General features: G+C 49.1%; 1 protein-coding gene and 1 long non-coding RNA gene across 4 annotated transcripts; one reads left to right on the top strand and one right to left on the bottom strand.

Annotated features, from left to right (window-relative positions):
• Positions 1-894: 894 nt before the first annotated feature.
• On the bottom strand, positions 895-16,087 carry TMEM59L (transmembrane protein 59 like). 3 transcript variants are annotated; one of them, XM_082206583.1, is made up of 8 exons: positions 15,762-16,087; positions 12,517-12,622; positions 11,977-12,071; positions 8,178-8,324; positions 5,762-5,870; positions 4,611-4,719; positions 3,437-3,635; positions 895-2,078 (listed from the first exon to the last, which is right to left on the bottom strand). In XM_082206583.1, the coding sequence occupies exons 1-8, from the start codon at positions 16,008-16,010 to the stop codon at positions 1,920-1,922; spliced, it is 1,173 nt and encodes a 390-aa protein (XP_082062709.1). In that variant the 5' UTR covers positions 16,011-16,087; the 3' UTR covers positions 895-1,919. The 3 variants fall into 3 exon arrangements, with proteins under 3 accessions (XP_082062709.1, XP_082062710.1, XP_082062711.1); XM_082206584.1 differs by having other exon boundaries at positions 3,437-3,554; positions 15,762-16,085; XM_082206585.1 differs by lacking the exon at positions 15,762-16,087 and adding an exon at positions 14,134-14,199.
• A 44-nt stretch (positions 16,088-16,131) lies between these two features.
• On the top strand, positions 16,132-17,237 carry LOC309523083. Its single transcript, XR_014215229.1, has 3 exons — positions 16,132-16,231; positions 16,859-16,887; positions 16,935-17,237. It is a non-coding gene; the product is annotated as an uncharacterized lncRNA (long non-coding RNA).
• The last annotated feature ends 1,109 nt before the right edge of the window (positions 17,238-18,346 follow it).

Below are 18,346 nucleotides of genomic sequence, written 5' to 3'. Positions count from 1 at the left end.
TGTACTCCTGCCCCATTCTGTCTCCCCAAAAATACCCCACAGCTTAGGGCTGTTGGGTTGCTTCTAACAAACAAAAACTGCCCTTCTGCTTTTGGATTAAAAGCATCTGGTGCAGTCCAGCCAGGTCGGCAGGGTAACAGATAACAAAATTATTATCCTTATTATTACCCAACTTCTTCCGCACCTTGGATCCCGACCTGATTTTTGTTATTAAACAGGGGGAAAACAACTTAAGAACAAACCATTTCTCTTGCAACACTTCCAGGACAGACAAAAAGGTTTATTAAAGAGATATATAGGGTTTCGACCTTAGGGAAATGTTTTAAGAATAAGTATTGATATATAGGTTTAGATGAGAGTTAAGATCGGATAAAGTAAAAGTAAAAGTGGCTTTTAAAAATATTGTAAAATTAAGGATTTTGTTGATAGGATGTTTGAAAAAGAAATTTATGTGGTATTGGTAAAAAGATATAAAGGATTAAGTAAAAATGAATTGATGAAAGAGAGAATGTAAAGCTACAGTATTTTAAAATAAATTATTAAGATAAAAATTAGGTTGGAAGGATTTGCTAAAACAACAATTTAATTTAGAATACAAAAATGGGAGGTGTGAGGAGGTCAAGGAAATAAGTAAAGGAAGAAAGTTATGGAAAGGTTTGATTTGTTTCTTTTTTCCCTTTTTTAATGTAATTTTTCTTTCTTTTTTTAAAAAAAAATTCCTTTGATCTTATTGTAACTTTTAAAATCTTGAATAAATATTATTTTCAAAAAAAAAAGAAAGATATATAGGGTTAAGATAGATAGTTGCAGGGGCCTAGCTCAGATCCACAGAGGTCTTGCTATTTTTTGAACCCCCCAAAAATGAACGGCGGTGAGCAGAGGAGACTGGGAGAGTTGGGGGGAAAAACAGCTTTATTCAGTTGAGAAGATTGTAGAAATGGCAGCTCGGCTTTTACACACAGGGTGACCCGTTGCGGAAGCTGGGATGGATACGGAGAGCAAAACGACCCAAAATTATATCTCTCTCCCCCCTGGCTAACTGCCTTCCACACCTGATATTTGGGGACGCGTTTTTTTCAAAGAGTCTCATCGCTTCAGAAGTTACGGACGGCGAGGGCCACCTGACGAGGGCAGGAGAAAAAGACCGAAGGAGGCAAAAAGGGCAGCGGGAAATAAGTTAAACCTCTGTACAAGAGAAACGAGCGTAAGGCGAAATGTACAAGCGATCAAAGCTGGCGTGCGCCCTCTTAAGTGCCAGGGGGTCACGAGTTGCGTGCTGGGAGGGGGTTAGGAGATGGGGATACCCCCCCCCCCGCGGCGGACATCAGTGCAAAATGGAACAAAAAACGGGCACCACCAAAAACGACACAGGTTCCGAATGATATGAAGCGGACGTTCGCACCCAGGCCTTGTTGGGAGAGGTCGGGACCTGAACTCGGGACCCCCCGGACTCTGAGCTCCGAACTCAAGCAGGGACGCTGCCTTAATACTGAGCCAAATTGCCTGTTGAGTTCGGCATCGTTCCAGGCAGGGGTGTGTGTGTGTGTGTGTGCCTGCCCCCTATGCCAGCCCTACTCGGAAACACGTCGATTTGAACCCAGGACCGACTGCCTAGCCTTCTGCAGCCTTTCCCCAGAGAACGGCGAGTTGACTTCGAATCGTGGTTTCGAAAACCACGACAACCTGCTCCTTCCCAACCCGCAAGACGTCACTGCTAAAAAAATAGGGGGGTCCTGCCTTCGCCTCTGCCGGTAAGGTACCGAGTTCAAGAAACCTGGGCGAGACAGCAGGTGATGTCGGAAAGGGTGGTGTTGCGGCGAGGGGCTTGATGGGAAACAGGAGGTAATCTGGGGTGTTGGAGGGGGGTACAAGGGGAGGTTGGCGGTGGGTTCAAGGTGGGATATGGGGCAGGGACGTCCTTAGAGGGCGGTCTTGTCTAAATCTACTTTGACGGGCAGGAGTGCTGCTTCCTCGTTCTCCGCCGGGCAGATGGCGACGGCGATTACCGGCCGGAGGGAATATGGAAGAGAGCTATCCAGGTCTTCCAGGTATTCCTTGTCTCCGTTGATACTCAGGGGCTGTGAGGAAAGAAAGGAGGAGATTTGCCCGTTTATTTTCCTTCGAAATAATATTTTGCTAACGCCACGGGGGAGTTCTACTCGGAGCAAAACCAACTTCACCTTGAGAGCCGGTTCCTAACCGCGACTACCGTATTTTTCGCTCTATAAGACGCACCAGACCACAAGACGCACCTAGTTTTTGGAGGAGGAAAACAAGAAAGAAAAAATCTGAATCCCAGAAGCCAGAACAGCAAGAGGGATCGCTGCGCAGCGAAAGCAGCGATCCCTCTTGCTGTTCTGGCTTCTGGGATAGCTGCGCAGCCTGCATTCGCTCCATAAGACGCACACACGTTTCCCCTTACTTTTTAGGAGGGGAAAAGTGAGTCTTATAGAGGAAGAAATACGGTATTTTATTTTATTTATCGTATTTTATAAAATGCACACACTGCTCATTGTTGAAAAAAACGTTGCAGCAGTCCCTTGGTTCTCAAACGCCTCAGTACTCAAACAACTTGGAACCCAAACACTGCGAACCCGGAAGGAAGTGTTCCGGTTTGTGAACTTTTTTCAGAAGCCGAACATGCTCCATTTTGAGTGTTACGCTTCCGATCTGAGTGTTACGCTGAGGTCTGTCTGTTTTTGCTATTTATTTTGTGTTTTTGTTTTTGTGACAGTGTGGAACCCAGTTCAGCTACTGATGGATTGATTGTGTGACTGCAGTACATTGTTTATTGCTTTCATTTTTATGGATCAGTGGTCTCGTTAGATACCAACATTTATGTCCAATTGCTGTTTTAGGGGTTGTTTTTAAAAGTCTAGGTAAAGGTGAAGGGACCCCTGACTGTTAGGTCCAGTTGCGGACGACTCTGGGGTTGCGGCGCTCATCTCGCTTTATTGGCCAAGAGCCGGCGTACAGCTTCTGGGTCATGTGGCCAGCAGGACTAAGCCGCTTCTGGCGAACCAGAGCAGCGCACGGAAACGCCGTTTACCTTCCCGCCGGAGTAGTACCTATTTATCTACTTGCACTTTGACGTGCTTTCGAACTGCTAGGTTGGCAGGAGCAGGGACCGAGCAACGGGAGCTCACCCCGTCGTTGCGGGGATTCGAACCGCCGACCTTCTGATCGGCAAGTCCTAGGCTCAGTGGTTCGGACCACAGCGCCACCCGCGTCCTAAAAGTCTGGAACGGATCATTACGTTTTGCATGACTTTCTACGGGGAAGCGCGCCTTGGTTTTGGAACGCTTTGGTTTTGGAACGGACTTAAGTTTGAGAACCGAGGTTCCACTGTATATATGTATATAAAGAGAGAGAGAGAATATTGGAAATGGAAGAAAAGGCTCAATGTCCATCTCCCCCTTTGGCCCCCAAAGCATACCTGGGTCTTGACATGTTGATCGGGAGCTGTCACCAAGCTCGCGCAACTGAGCCACAACATCACCATGATGGAAAGGAAGAGGCAAGCGGCCAAGATCCATCGCGGCAGCCCCGAACGTCTGTAACACCCAAAGGCCCCCCGCCAGAGAGAGACGACGAGATTATGGCCGGCCATGGAGGGGGCGGACGCTTCGAACTGGCTGGTGGGGGAGAGGGAAACGGGGAGGGGGGGCCGGCGGCGGGTGGGGAAAGGGTGGGGGGAAAGGACCGTCAACAACGTGGAAGAGGGGATCAGGTGAGTCTGGCCAGGTGAGCATCCCTTCCGTGGGAGCTCCGCCCCGCCCACTTTCTCAGCTGGCCCCGCCTCCTCGCCTCTGGCCCCGCCCCTCAAATGTCTGCTCACAATACAATTTCCAATGAAATACGGGAAAAGAACCCTTTTCATGTGTGCAACCACAGCGGCTAGGATTTTAATAGCTGGAAAGTGGGAAGGCGATAGAATTCCCACACAAAAAATGATTGGCAAGCAAATATTTAGAACTTGCAAAAAGGACTGGGAGAATAAGAGGGAAATCAAACCAGGAAGTTAATAAAGGTTGGATAATATTCAAAGAATATATTAAAAAGCACTGCGGCAGTACAATGCTTCTGACAGATTTAGATTGAATCTGGAAGTGTAAGGAAATTATGAAAATGAAAATTTCTTTTGACGAGTAGCAGGAAAGAATAATAATAATCATGATGAAGTGCGTATAGGATAATAGGGTGCAAAAAGCCCAATGAGGCGAGTCGGGAGTTAACGTACGTGTAATGTCAAAGGATTATGTTGTTAGTTAGTGCCTATGGTTTATGTTGTTTGCTGGTGGTGATAAGGCGGGGGGGGGCAAAAATGGGAAGATTTCCCACACACACACCTCCTTTTCGCCCAACCGCTTTGCAGAACCTTGGGCACCAGCCACAGACTTTGCGCCTAACTTTGCCTCCATGAGGACTAAGAACTTGACTTTTCAAACAAAAAATCAAATACGAAAATAAAGCGGATATCAGCGTCCTTTTAAAAAAAAACAAACAATTCCTCCTATCCTCTGGGGCCTGTCTGCACATTTATCCTCAATCCCACCCACCCCATTCCTCTCCCTGTACCCCAATATCGCCTCCCCTTCCCACATCTTTACTTGGACATGCAGCCCAGGAAGTCGTGTTCTGGGGGCGCCTGGGTCTCTGCCGGGGGCGACGATTTCCCTCTGGCTTTCGGCTCCTCCACGGGGGGCTTCTCCCGAAGGCCTGAAGGGGCAAAGAAAGCGTGCGGGGAGGGAAATACGGGGCAGAAAAGGAGACCCATAAGTGGAGGACCGAGGAAATAATGCAAACCGCCAGTACCAACCGGGAGAAAGAAAGTTTGCAATAAACCCAGGAGCAGTTTTGCGGCGTTCCCAAATTCCCGCGGCGTCCTGGGTTTTGCAAGGATGTTAAAAATCGTTTGCAAACAGTCTCGGCGTCATCCGAAGGCTCCAGCTGGTGCAAATCGCCATGCGATAAATCACTGCGCCCCCTAAACTGTGGAGACTCCTCCGCACAGAGGTGCGTCGAGCACATATTTCGGCGAACACAGAAGAGGCACTGCTTTGGCCTTCTGACACATGAGATGTGTCTTTTCCGCACGTGCCATATTTCTGCGATTGTTCTGCCCTGGGACCTTGGTTTGAAGGGCAGGCGATTAAATAATAACAAATGAATAAGTTTTTATTTATACCCCGCCCTTCCCAGTTCAAAGAACCGGGCTCAGGGCGGCTAACAACAAATTTAAAACACTGAATTAATGCAACAAAAAACCAGCATGAAATATGATATAAAATGTGAATAACAATAAATTCAGAATTCAAAAATCAATTCGGGGGGAAATCCATCCAATAGACGTTAGATGATCACCAAGGCTAGCTGGCTAAGTTAGTCCTATTTGGGCCAGCGAGGAGGCCAGGGGAGAATAATCTGTGGGGTCTCAGAGCAGGTGATCTTCATGAAAGGGGAGGGAAGAGAAGGTAAGGGGAATAAAAGATCAGGCTAAGTACAATTTGAAAGCCAGGCGGAATAGCTCTGTCTTACAGGCTCTGCGGAAGGAGGTTAAATCCTGCAGGGCCCTGGTCTCATGCAACAGAGCATTCCACCAGGTCGGAGCCACCACTGAGAAGGCCCTGCTGGAGGATAGCCTGACTTCCTTAGGACCCAGGACCTCTAAACTATTATTATTCATGGAACTTAAGGTCCTCTGCGGGGCAGACCAGGAGAGGCCGTTAATAATACTAGCAAAATCAATACTCTGTCTTACCTGTGTGGGGCTTCAAAGTGTTGGAGGTGGATGGTGCCCATGCCTTCTCCAAAACCTCCGATTTGGGCGCCTGGACCTCTGGAACCGGATACTCTATCTCTGGCTGAGACTGAGGGCAAAAAGAAGGACAGTCTTTAGAATCGCAGAATCGGCCAGGACCCCTAGAGGCATCTAGTCGAACCCCATGCAGTGCAGGAATCTGGTTACGTATGAAACCTTTGAAATGCACAGGGGAGGTTTCTGCAGAGCGTGTTTTCCGTATATTGCGGTTTGCCTCCTAAGACAGGGAATACGCAGGAGAAATGATTTTTGTTTTTTATATTTTTACACATTTTTACTAGTTTTTTTAACATATCATTTCCAACAATCATATAACTTCTTGTCTTAGACGATATTTTATTTTTATTTTTTTATAATAATTTTTATTACATTTTTCCAAATTACAAAAAGAACAGAAAGAAAAAGCAGAATAGAAGAAAAAAAGGAAAAAGAACAGAAAATCACATCCATTTCAACAGCTTATTTCAAATTTCCATTGGACTTCCCCACATCTCCCGCATAATGCATTCTTGATAATAAAGTCATCAGCAAATTATACCCTTATTTCGTGTGTTTCTTTATATTTTCAGTTGCAATTTAAGTTTAGATCTCTTATTCTCCATTTACTCTAAAAATATCATTTTTACCCATTTAAACTTTGATTCTTTCACAAATGTTAGCAATTTCATAGATAATTAAATTTCATTGCTGGGGCTAACGTTCCAAATCATACGACGTCTTATGTTTCATACAGCTTATAATACTTAGACGATATTTTAGACTTCCGTCAACACCTCTGATGATTTCCCGTTCTTCATCGCTTATTCTGCATTTCTTAATTTCTCTATTGCTCTTAATTATCATTAACTAATAATTCTCCTCATAGTCTTTCTTGCAATGTTTCAAATAGTCCTCCTTCCAAAACATCTTGCTGTCCTACTAGCGTAATCTGTCCGTTACAATTGCTTTTCAAATAGTTCATATATTTACTCCAGGAGAAATGATTTTTGAGGAGATACGGAAGGTGTCTGTAGAATTCGTACTGTTAAAATGGGAAAGGGGTCAAACCCATCGCAAGAGGTGTTGAAATTTTGGGAGGTTGGATAGTTACAACGGAATGGACTTGCGGGTGCTGGGTGGACATTTTTATTCTTATTTATGCATGATTATCACTTTGTGATAATCTTGGGAGAAAAGCAATGACAAACCTGGACAGCATCTTAAAAAGCAGAGACATCACCTTGCCAACAAAGGTCCGTATAGTGAAAGCTCTGGTTTTCTCAGGAGTGATGTATGGAAGTGAGAGCTGGACCATCAAGAAGGCTGATGGCCAAAGAATGGATGCTTTTGAATTATGGTGCTGGAGGAGACTCTTGAGAGTCCCATGGACTGCAAGAAGATCAAACCTCTCCATTCGGAAGGAAATCAGCCCTGAGTGCTCACTGGAAGGACAGATCCTGAAGCTGAGGCTCCAAGACTTTGGCCACCTCATGAGAAGAGAAGACTCCCTGGAAAAGACCCTGATGTTGGGGAAGATGGAGGGCACAAGGAGAAGGGGGCGACGGAGGACGAGATGGTTGGACAGTGTTCTCGAAGCTACCAGCATGAGTTTGACCAAAGTGCGGGAGGCAGTGCAAGACAGGAGTGCCTGGCGTGCTCTGGTCCAGGGGGTCACAAAGAGGCGGACACAACTAAACAACTAAACAACAACAATCTCCAGCTTGATTAAGTCATATAGAGATGCAGCGGGCAGACTCTCTCGGGGTGGTGGTGGCTAGAATCAGCCTCCACCCTCCGAGGCTCGACTGGCGACAACCGGAGACCCTAAATAGCCACTGCCAGACGTTACTGAGCTAGGTCTGACGCTCCGGCTTAGCGCGAGGCTGCCGGGGACTCATCCAGAGACACAGTGGGGAGCCTCTCTGCACCGGAAGCGAATCAGCAACCCAGACACACACACACCCGGGGAAATACAGGGCAAAAACTCGCCCGCCATTAGCAGGGGGGGGAAGCTTGCCTCCTTGCACAGCAGAGACTCACGCAGAGAGGCGACAGGGAACCTCTCCCACATCCAAGGTCCTCAAAACAGCCCTTATCTGAGAAGGGGATGACAGAGGACGAGATGGTGGGACAGTGTTCTCAAAGCTACCAGCATGAGTCTGACCAAACTGTGGGAGGCAGTGGAAGACAGGAGTGCCTGTTGTGCTCTGGTCCAGGGGGTCACGAAGAGGCAGACACGACTAAACGACTAATCAACAACATCACTTTGTGAAAAATAATAATAATAAGGCACCCTTCCTCTGTTTCATTGGAGTCTCCCCCCACTCACCCTCCCTGGTTTTGCCACGCGCCCCCCAACCATGCCAGCAGCACCCACCTGGAAAACGACGACTTTCCCGTCGTCAGCTTGAAGATAGAAGGTCCATGTGGAGGAAATGAAACTCTGCGCCGAGCTGACGATATCGTTGCAGAAGCTGGAGACGAGGTCAAAGACGGAGAACGAGGCGGGCTTTGGGTCCAGGGCCTGTGTGAAGATAGGCGTGAGTCAGTCTGAAAATTCCCAAATGCTGAAAGGTCGGTTTCTTACAGGTGTGTGATGGGGATGGTGCCGTACCCAGACAAAGTACAGTGGTACCTCGGGTTACATACGCTTCAGGTTACAGACTCCGCTAACCCAGAAATAGTACCTCGGGTTAAGAACTTTGCTTCAGGATGAGAACAGAAATTGCGAAGCGGCAGCGGGAGGCCCCATTAGCTTCAGGTTAAGAACAGTTTCAGGTTAAGAACAGACCTCCGGAACGAATTAAGTACTTAACCCAAGGTACGACTGTATATGGGGAAATGTCCCCAGCCACTCTGGACAGCTCCCAGCAGACTATTAAAAGCACAACAGAACATCAAACATTTAAAACTTCCCTAAACAGGGCTGCCTTCAGATGCCTTCTAAAAGTCGGATAATTGTTTATTTCCTTGGCATCTAACGAGAGGGCGTTCCACAGGGCGGGCGCCACCACCGAGAAGGCCCTCTACCTGGTTCCCTGTAAACTCACTTCTCGTTGGGAGGGAACCGCCAGAAGGCCCTCGGAGCTGGACCTCAGTGTCCGGGCAGAACGATGGAGGTGGAGACGATCCTTCAGGGATACTGGACCGAGGCCATTTAGGGCTTGAAAGGTCAGCACCAACACTTTGAATTGTGCCCGGAAACGTCCTGGGAGCCAATGTAGGTCTTTCAAGACTGGGGTTATGTGGTCTCAGCGGCCTCTCCCAGTCCCCAGTCTGGCTGCCGCATTCCGGATTAGTTGTAGTTTCCGGGTCACCTTCCAAGGTAGCCCCACGTACAGCGCATGGCAGTAGTCCAAGCGGGAGATAACCAGAGCATGCACCACTCTGGCAAGACAGTCTGTGGGCAGAGAGGGTCTCATCCTGCGTACCAGATGGAGCTGCCCTGGACACCGAACTGACCTGCGCCTCCATGGACGGCTATGAGTCCAAAATGACTCCCAGGCTGCGCACCTGGTCCTTCGGGGGCACAGTTGCCCCATTCAGGACCAGGGAGTCCTCCACACCTGCCCGCCCCCTGTCCCCCCAGAACAGTCCTTCTGTCTTGCCAGGATTCAGAAAGGCAATCCCTGCAGCCCACGTTGCGATCCAAAAGCCGACACACATTTGCAGACGCACATTCCGCCCGCAGTGACAGGTGGCAGGAGTTGTTCGGGCACAGGATGTTCCCTGCCCACAGCTTGGCTTTGGAGGAAATGTCTGGAGGCACTAGCCTCCTAAGCTGTTTTTAAGACTAAAGAATGGCTCTCTAATCCCCCAACACACACATATTTCCCCCCTGACACTTTGGTCAGTCTCACAAAACTGGCAAAAGCAGCGACACCATCCCTCTAGGCTGAGATTTCGATGCCAAAACCAGACGGGTGCCAGTTTAATAGTAATCTGGATGCCATGCTTTCAAAGAGAGAGGTTTGGGGTTCCAGCACCCCTTTTAGGCATGTTTGCGAACTCCCAGAGGACGGTTTAATTTATTTATTTGCATTAAGTTTGTTTATGCTTTTCAAATTTATACATTTCACCGATTTTGATATCATTTCAACGTTTCGAAACTTTACTTCCTTCCCCCTTCTTTCTGTGGTCCCTTATTTTTAATATCTTTTGCATTTGCTCATTTATTCTTTATTTATATTTATATTATGCTTTATCTTTTATATTATATGCTTTTATATTTAATATTATGCTTTATATTATCATTTATATTATGCTTTAAATAGATACTCTTGTAAAACTGCAATAGCAGTTGCAATAATTGTTGAAATAATCCTGCCGATGTTCTTATCTGTTTACAATTTACAGTGGTACCTCGGGTTAAGTACTTAATTCGTTCCGGAGGTCCGTTCTTAACCTGAAACTGTTCTTAACCTGAAGCACCACTTTAGCTAATGGGGCCTCCTGCTGCAGCCGAGCCGCCTGAGCCCGATTTCTGTTCTTATCCTGAACCAAAGTTCTTAACCCGAGGTAATATTTCTGGGTTAGCGGAGTCTGTAACCTGAAGCGTATGTAACCTGAAGCGTATGTAACCCAAGGTACCACTGTATCTGCAAATTATCCAGGGTCTCTGCACATTCGCCATTAGAAAAAGGCTTAGGACAGGGCCGGATTTAGGTTTGATGAGGCCCTCAGCTCCTGAAGGTAATGTCCAGCTGTCCTTTGTCAACAACAAATTGTCGCTGTTGTTTGTGTTGAATATATGCCATATGGCCATTTATGGACCTCATAGGTATCTCAAGCCATTTGCACACATTGCCCTACAACTAGTCCATTCGGAATGTAGGCACCCTATATATAGAAAGGAGCAAACCAGGATTACATCAGTGATGGTCAAACTCTGGCCCTCCAGCTGTTTTTGGGACTACAACTCCCATCATCCCTAGCTAACAGGACCAGTGGTCAGGGGTGATGGGAATTGTAATCCCAAAACAGCTAGAGGGCCAAGTTTGGCCACCAACGTACAACACAGGAGCCTATACAACACAAAACACTGTTGCTGTAGGTAGGTTTTATATTACTTGTTTTTTATCTCATACAGTGGTACCTCGGGATGCGAATGGGATCCGTTCCGGAGCCCCGTTTGCATCCCGAACGGAACGCAAGATGCAACGGCGCCTATGTGCATGAGCGGGTCGTGTTTCGCTGCTTCCGCGCATTTGTGTGACGTCATTTTGAGCGTCTGCGCATGCGTGAGTGGCAAAACCCAGAAGTAACGCGCTCTTTACTTCCAGGCTGCCGCGGAGCACAACTCGAATGCGCTAAACCCGAAGCACATTCAGCTCGAGGTATGACTGTATTTTGGAAATGTACATCCAGTTTTTTTCCCTTTATTTTTTTGGGGGGCCCCAAGAAAGTTTTTTTGGGGGGCCTAAGCTATAGCTTGTTTAAAGGTAAAGGGACTCCTGATCATTAGGTGCAGTCGCGGACGACTCTGGGGTTGCGGCGCTCATCTCACTTTACTGGCCGAGGGAGCCGGCGTACAGCTTCCGGGTCATGTGGCCAGCAGGACTAAGCCGCTTCTGGCGAACCAGAGCAGCGCACGGAAATGCCGTTTACCTTCCCGCCGGAGCGGTACCTATTTATCTACTTGCGCTGGTGTGCTTTTGAATTGCTAGGTTGGCAGGAGCAGGGACCGAGCAACGGGAGCTCACCCCGTCACTGCGGGGATTCGAACCGCCGACCTTCTGATCGGCAAGTCCTAGGCTGTGTGGGACAAATGTAAAGGTAAAGGTAAAGGGACCCCTGACCATTAGGTCCAGTCATGGACGACTCGGGTTGCGACGCTCATCTCGCTTTATTGGCCGAGGGAGCTGGCGTACAGCTTCCGGGTCATGTGGCCAGCAGGACTAAACTGCTTCTGGCGAACCAGAGCAGCGCACGGAAACGCCGTTTACCTTCCCGCTGGAGTGGTACCTATTTATCTACTTGCACTTTGACGTGCTTTCGAACTGCTAGGTTGGCAGGAGCTGGGACCGAGCAACGGGAGCTCACCCTGCCATTGCGGGGATTCGAACCGCTGACCTTCTGATCGGCAAGCCCTAGGCCCTGTGGTTTAACCCACAGCGCCACCCTATAGCTTGTTTAGCTTATACGTAAATCCGGCGCTGGTTTAGGAGACAAATTACCTTCTCTCCCCGGCTGTCTGTCTCCGGCAGCTGAGTCCTGCATCCCGTCGTACAGCCAAACTGTTCATCGCCACCAGCGTAAGCTTCCATACAGGCTGAATTGTCGAGGGGGGTGGGGAGGAAGAGAGGTTACCCGCCGCGTCTCTGTGTGAGTCTGCGCTCTTTCTGATGGGGCGAGGCGCACTGTTGTGTCTCTGCACTTGGCTGCAGAGGGTACATGTCAACTCCCTGAACGAGTCCCTGCTCTGCTTTTGCTACCTCCCGACCGAAAGACTTTACTGCCTTCAAAAAGACAGAGTCCATTGCAGAGTTAATCACATCCTAGGAGGGGAGGGTCCCCCCCCTTGTTTCGTGCCTGTCCCCACCTGCAATTTTCCATTATCCTTCCCCTCCGCTCGGCTGTCTGTGGGAATCGGTTGCAGAATATAGACGGTGGGGAGATGACAGCCGTTAAGTGGAAAGGAAGTTCTGGATAATGTAACCAACGGGGTTTGGACGGGGGGGGGGCGTTGTTTGTAAGGAGGAGGGGCGCGGGCTCACCCGATTCGCACTCGACTCTTGTTGCATTCAGGTCGGCCGTGGCGTCCACAAAATGACAGATGGAAAACAGCCGGCAGCCCCGGTAGCAGGCGTTGAGGACGGCATCCTGGGAAAAAATATTTTTTTGGGGGGGGGAAGAGTGGAGAGAGAAATTAAAGCATTGTGCATGTCCCGCACAATGACAGCATCTTAAAAAGCAGAGACATCACCTTGCCAACAAAGGTCTGTATAGTTCAAGCCATGGTTTTCCCAGTAGTGATGTATGGAAGTGAGAGCTGGACCATAAAGAAGGCTGATCGCCGAAGAATGGATGCTTTTGAATTCTGGTGCTGGAGGAGACTCTTGAGAGTCCCATGGACTGCAAGAAGATCAAACCTCTCCATTCGGAAGGAAATCAGCCCTGAGTGCTCACTGGAAGGACAGATCCTGAAGCTGAGGCTCCAAGACTTTGGCCACCGCATGAGAAGAGAAGACTCCCTGGAAAAGACCCTGATGTTGGGAAAGATGGAGGGCACAAGGAGAAGGGGACGACAGAGGATGAGATGGTGGGACAGTGTTCTCGAAGCTACCAGCATGAGTTTGACCAAACTGCGGGAGGCAGTGGAAGACAGGAGTGCCTGGCGTGCTCTGGTCCAGGGGGTCACGAAGAGGCGGACACGACTAAACAACAACAACAAATTATTTTGACATTGCAACACACTGCTTCCAGAGAGCTTTCTGAGTGAGTGTTTTGCAAATGCTTGCATATAAATAACACAAGTGTGTGTGTGTGTGTGTGTGTGTGTGTGTGTGTGTGTATATATATATATATATATGCTTTCGTAGATTTTCACGGGTATAGGAATGCAGGTTTTGGTGTCTTCGGGTGTCTTCCCGTGTAAGAGTCGGGGTGTCTGTGCGACGTTTCGACGAGGTCTCACTCGTCATCTTCAGGCTGGTGCTTTCGGCTTCTTGTTACTGGAACAGAGCAGTGCTGCGAAAGGAGTATGGGATGCGCCGAGAGAAGGGGACGCGATGAAAATAAGCAGGCAGAGTTTGCAAGCTATGCTATGATCATTTTTAAATCCTTAAATTCTTTAAGGCATTGAAAATTTATTGGCTCATTTAAATACGGCTTCTGGTTTGGAGGCTGGATATATATATATATATATATATATCCATGCACATCGCTTAACACAGGCAACCCGGAGATACAAAAACTCCAGGTTAATGTCTCGCTTGTCAAATTGCTCTCACCTAACGTTCAACCCAAATCTACCCTCCTTGTTAACCTAAGCACATTGTCCATTTCTGCACTAACTTCGAGGTTTTGTTGTTTTTTTGCAAACTGCCCTAAGGTTTTTCCCATTTGCTTTCCTTCTTACAATTCAGCGGTGCAAAGATCTTACGAATCAGATAAATAGATGCCTTTCGACAGCAGGTCGGCAGGGGAACGGGATAAGTCTTCTTAAATGAATAGAAAATTCAATTTGAAAACAGAAAAATGAAATAAAAGCAAGCCTAAAGAGGACATTTTTTAAATTAATCCGATGGAGAGGAAAAAAATATTATTGTTATTTTTAAATTGCCTTCCTGTGGAATTAGAGGGAGGGTTAAAAAAAGTCTTCGCTGCATCACCTTTGCGATTGTCCCAGGAACATTTGACTGACAGAAAGGACATGAGAGCATCCTCTTTGATTCAGCAACACAATTCACGCCTCTCCGTTGGCACCAAGGAGAGAGGGGGGCGACTCCACAGAACCTCCATGGACAGGAGTAGTCTACCGGGAAATTGCCAGCAAGCGGTGGAGGTAAACAGGGACACACACACACCAGCCTCCAAACCAGAAGCCGTATTTAAATGAGCCAATAAATTTTCAATGCCTTAAAGAATTTAAGGATTTAAAAATGATCATAGCATAGCTTGCAAACTCTGCCTGCTTATTTTCATCGCGTCCCCTTCTCTCGGCGCATCCCATACTCCTTTCGCAGCACTGCACAAAACTAATTGTGTATGTCGCAAACACGGCTGATGCAAAACGCCCCCCGCCCCCAAATAAAAATTGAATGCAGAACAAAAGGTGTTTTGGGAGATGAAATCCCTTGCACAGTACGGGTTGTCTGCAGCTAAATCCTACGCAGAGTGGACCCATTCACGGAACGGCACACAGGTCGTCTCCTTTTGTCCCAGTGGGTCTACTCTGAGTATTTGGGCCCCTAAAGGCGGAAGCCAAAAGCCCCAGGAAATTGGAAACAAGTATACTGTAGGTTGTGTGTCTGCGAAAGAGATATGGGCGGATTTTAGCTTGGGGGGGGGGAGCTATAGACAAACAAAAATAAAAATCAGACAGAGCGAGGGGTCTTTATCCAAAGCGGTTTTTCTGCCGATGGACGAGCGGGAGGGGGCAGTGATGGACTGGTACCTGAAGAAAGCAGATCCCACATGCAGAAAGAAATAAATACAATTAAATTAAAGCACCTCGCACCTAAATAAAGCAACACACCAGATATGCCCCCCCCAAATCAAAACGGATCGTTTTAAAACGGCATGTTTCATTTTTATTTTAAAATTGCTCCCCCTCCGTTTTTTTTCCCCTTCCCTTAAACCTTTTCCATCTCTCTTTCCTTCCAGCCTGGAAAAAGATGGATGCTTGTATTCTTCCCAGTTTAGGGGGCCACGAGGAGCGGGGGGGGGGGGCGGCGCAGGCAGAGACAGGCATCAAAGGCTATTTATCTGCGTTATTTTTGATTTTCCTCGGGGATTTCTGCGTGCGTTTCAACCGAAAACCCCAGACTCCTAAAAGACGAAAATTTATTCCCGATTTTAAATACGACCATCGCTTTTAAGTGAGCACGAATCTTGGGTTGCTTCGAGGAGCAAATCTACCTCTGGCTTTTAATGGCGCACGAATTTCGGGTGCTGAAAGGAGCAAAATCTACGCCTGCTTTTAAACAGAATCGCTTTTAATCGCGCGCACATCTCGGGTGCTGGGGGAGCAGGTCTTTTCGCTGCTTTTAAATATAATATTCGCTTTTAGCCGTGCACGGATCTTGCGCGTTGGGGGCGTGCGCGTCCGGCGGTGCCATTTCTCTGAATGATGGCTTGCCTGCAACGCCATCCCCGACTCCGAGTAGACCTATTGGAACCACGGGGCGAGCTTGGACCTGGGTTTTTCCTCTCTCTCTTGCGCTCTCTCTCTCCCCCTTTGGGGGCAAGGGGTCTACTCGGAGTAGGAGCCTGCGCCGCGCGCCCCTGGGCGGGTTACCTTGGCGCCGGGGGTCTGGAGACGGAGGCTAGGCGCGCAGCGCGCTTGGCAAGCGGAGATGTCTCCCAGCTGAGCCGAGAAAGGATCGCCGTCTCCCGGCGGAGGAGAAGACGAAGGAGGCGGCGGAGGAGGAGGAGAAGAAGAAGGAGATGATGCTGATGAAGAAGGAGGAGAAGAAGCGCCGCCGAGGGCCGCCAGCCCGGCCCGCGGGAGCAGCAGGAAAAGGAGCAGCGCCGCGCCTTCGGCCATCCTGCCCGCCTGCGATGGAGAAGAAGATGGAGAGGCCGGAGGAAGAAGAGGACCGGGAGGAGGAGGAGGAGGAAGGCTGCCGAGGGAGCCCGGAGCGCGCGCAGGAGGAGGAGGAGGAGGAGAAGCGTCGGGGGCGCGCCGGGCGAGCAGCGGAGCAGCCTGGGAGAGAGGGGGGGAGGAGGGAAGAGGTGCCGGGGCGCAAGGGAGGGAGGAAGAAATAGGTGCAGGGGCTGAAAGGAGGGAGGGAGAAATAGGTGCAGGGGCTGAAAGGAGGGAGGAAGAAATAGGTGCAGGGGCTGAAAGGAGGGAGGGAGAAATGGGTACAGGGGCTGAAAGGAGGGAGGGAGAAATAGGTGCGGGAGCTGAAAGGAGGGAGAAAGAAATGGGTGCAGGGGCTGAAAGGAGGGAGGAAGAAATAGGTGCAGGGGCTGAAAGGAGGGAGAAAGAAATGGGTGCAGGGGCTGAAAGGAGGGAGGAAGAAACGGGTGCAGGGGCTCAAAGGAGGGAGGAAGAAATGGGTGCAGGGGCTCAAAGGAGGGAGGAAGAAATGGGTGCAGGGGCTGAAAGGAGGGAGGGAGAAATGGGTACAGGGGCTGAAAGGAGGGAGGGAGAAATGGGTGCAGGGGCTGAAAGGAGGGAGAAAGAAATGGGTGCAGGGGCTGAAAGGAGGGAGGGAGAAATAGGTGCAGGGGCTGAAAGGAGGGAGGAAGAAATGGGTACAGGGGCTGAAAGGAGGGAGGGAGAAATAGGTGCGGGGGCTGAAAGGAGGGAGAAAGAAATGGGTGCAGGGGCTGAAAGGAGGGAGGGAGAAATAGGTGCAGGGGCTGAAAGGAGGGAGGAAGAAATAGGTGCTGGGGCTTGAGGAAAGAGGAAATAGGTCCCGGGGCCCAAGGGAGGGAGAAGGAGGAAGGGAGGAGGATATAGGTGCTGGGGTTCAAGGGATGGAGGAGGAAATAGATGCCGGGGCTTGAGGAAAGAGGAAATAGGTGCTGGGGCTCAAGGGAGGGAGGAGGAAATAGGTGCTGGGGCTCAAGGGAGGGAGGAAGAAATAGGTGCTGGGGCTCAAGGGAGGGAGGAAGAAATAGGTGCTGGGGCTCAAGGGAGGGAGGAAGAAATAGGTGCTGGGGCTCAAGGGAGGGAGGAGGAAATAGGTGCTGGGGCTCAAGGGAGGGAGGAAGAAATAGGTGCTGGGGCTTGGGGAAAGAGGAAATAGGTGCTGGGGCTTGGGGAAAGAGGAAATAGGTGCTGGGGCTTGAGGGAGGGAGAAGTAGGTGTAGGAGACTCTCTCCACACAGCCCCCCCAATATACAACGGGGCAGGTTCCCCTCTCTTCCTCCAGAAGTCCAACACCATCTCCTTTATCTGAAGAAGTGTGCATGCACACGAAAGCTCATACCAAGAACTAACTTAGTTGGTCTTTAAGGTGCTACTGGAAGGAATTTTTTTATTTTGACCATCTCCTTTGTCTGACTAATATTTAGGTGCAAGTTATTCTCTAATGCATTAGGGACACCGGTGGCACTGTGGATTAAACCACAGAGCCTAGGACTTGCCGATCAGAAGGTCGGCGGTTTGAATCCCCGCAATGACGGGGTGAGCTCCCGTTGCTCGGTCCCTGCTCCTGCCAACCTAGCAGTTCGAAAGCACGTCAAAGTGCAAGTAGATAAATAGGTATCACTCCAGCGGGAAGGTAAATGGCGTTTCCGTGCGCTGCTCTGGTTCGCCAGAAGCGGCTTACTCCTGCTGGCCACGTGACCCGTAAGCTGTACGCCGGCTCCCTCGGCCAGTAAAGCGAGATGAGCGCAGCAACCCCAGAGTTGGCCACGACTGGACCTAATGGTCAGGGGTCCCTTTACCTCTTTTCTAATGCAGAAATATAACCAATAGAGCTGTTTGGAAATAAACAAGAACGCAAAGATGTTGGCTCAGAGGCAGAGCTTCTGCCTCGCAGAAGGCAGAAGGGACTTTCTTTGTTCTCCGGTTTAATATAGGAATCCATGTGGATTTTAACGATTCATTAGACGCCACCTCTGATGTTTTATGGCCAACGCAAGATGGGGAGGCAAGGAAAGGTGCCAAACATGCCTCAGGGCGACGCAACATATGCATCTAAAATTCTAAATCAATCCTTTGCATATTGGGGATGCGTGGTAGAGAATTTTGTGGCAGCCGAGAGAGGAAAGTACCGTATTTTTTGCTCTATAAGACTCACTTTTCCCCTCCTAAAAAGTAAGGGGAAATGCGTGAGCGTCTTATGGAGCAAATGCAGGCTGCGCAGCTATCCCAGAAGCCAGAACAGCAAGAGGGATTGCTGCTTTCGCTGCGCAGCGATCCCT

Source organism: Podarcis vaucheri, assembly GCF_965113315.1.
Source record: "Podarcis vaucheri genome assembly, chromosome: 18".
In the NCBI taxonomy this organism is placed as follows: Eukaryota; Metazoa; Chordata; class Lepidosauria; order Squamata; family Lacertidae; genus Podarcis; species Podarcis vaucheri.
The sequence above is the reverse complement of the archived record's forward strand: the minus strand, read 5'-3'. Positions and strand labels throughout refer to the sequence as shown.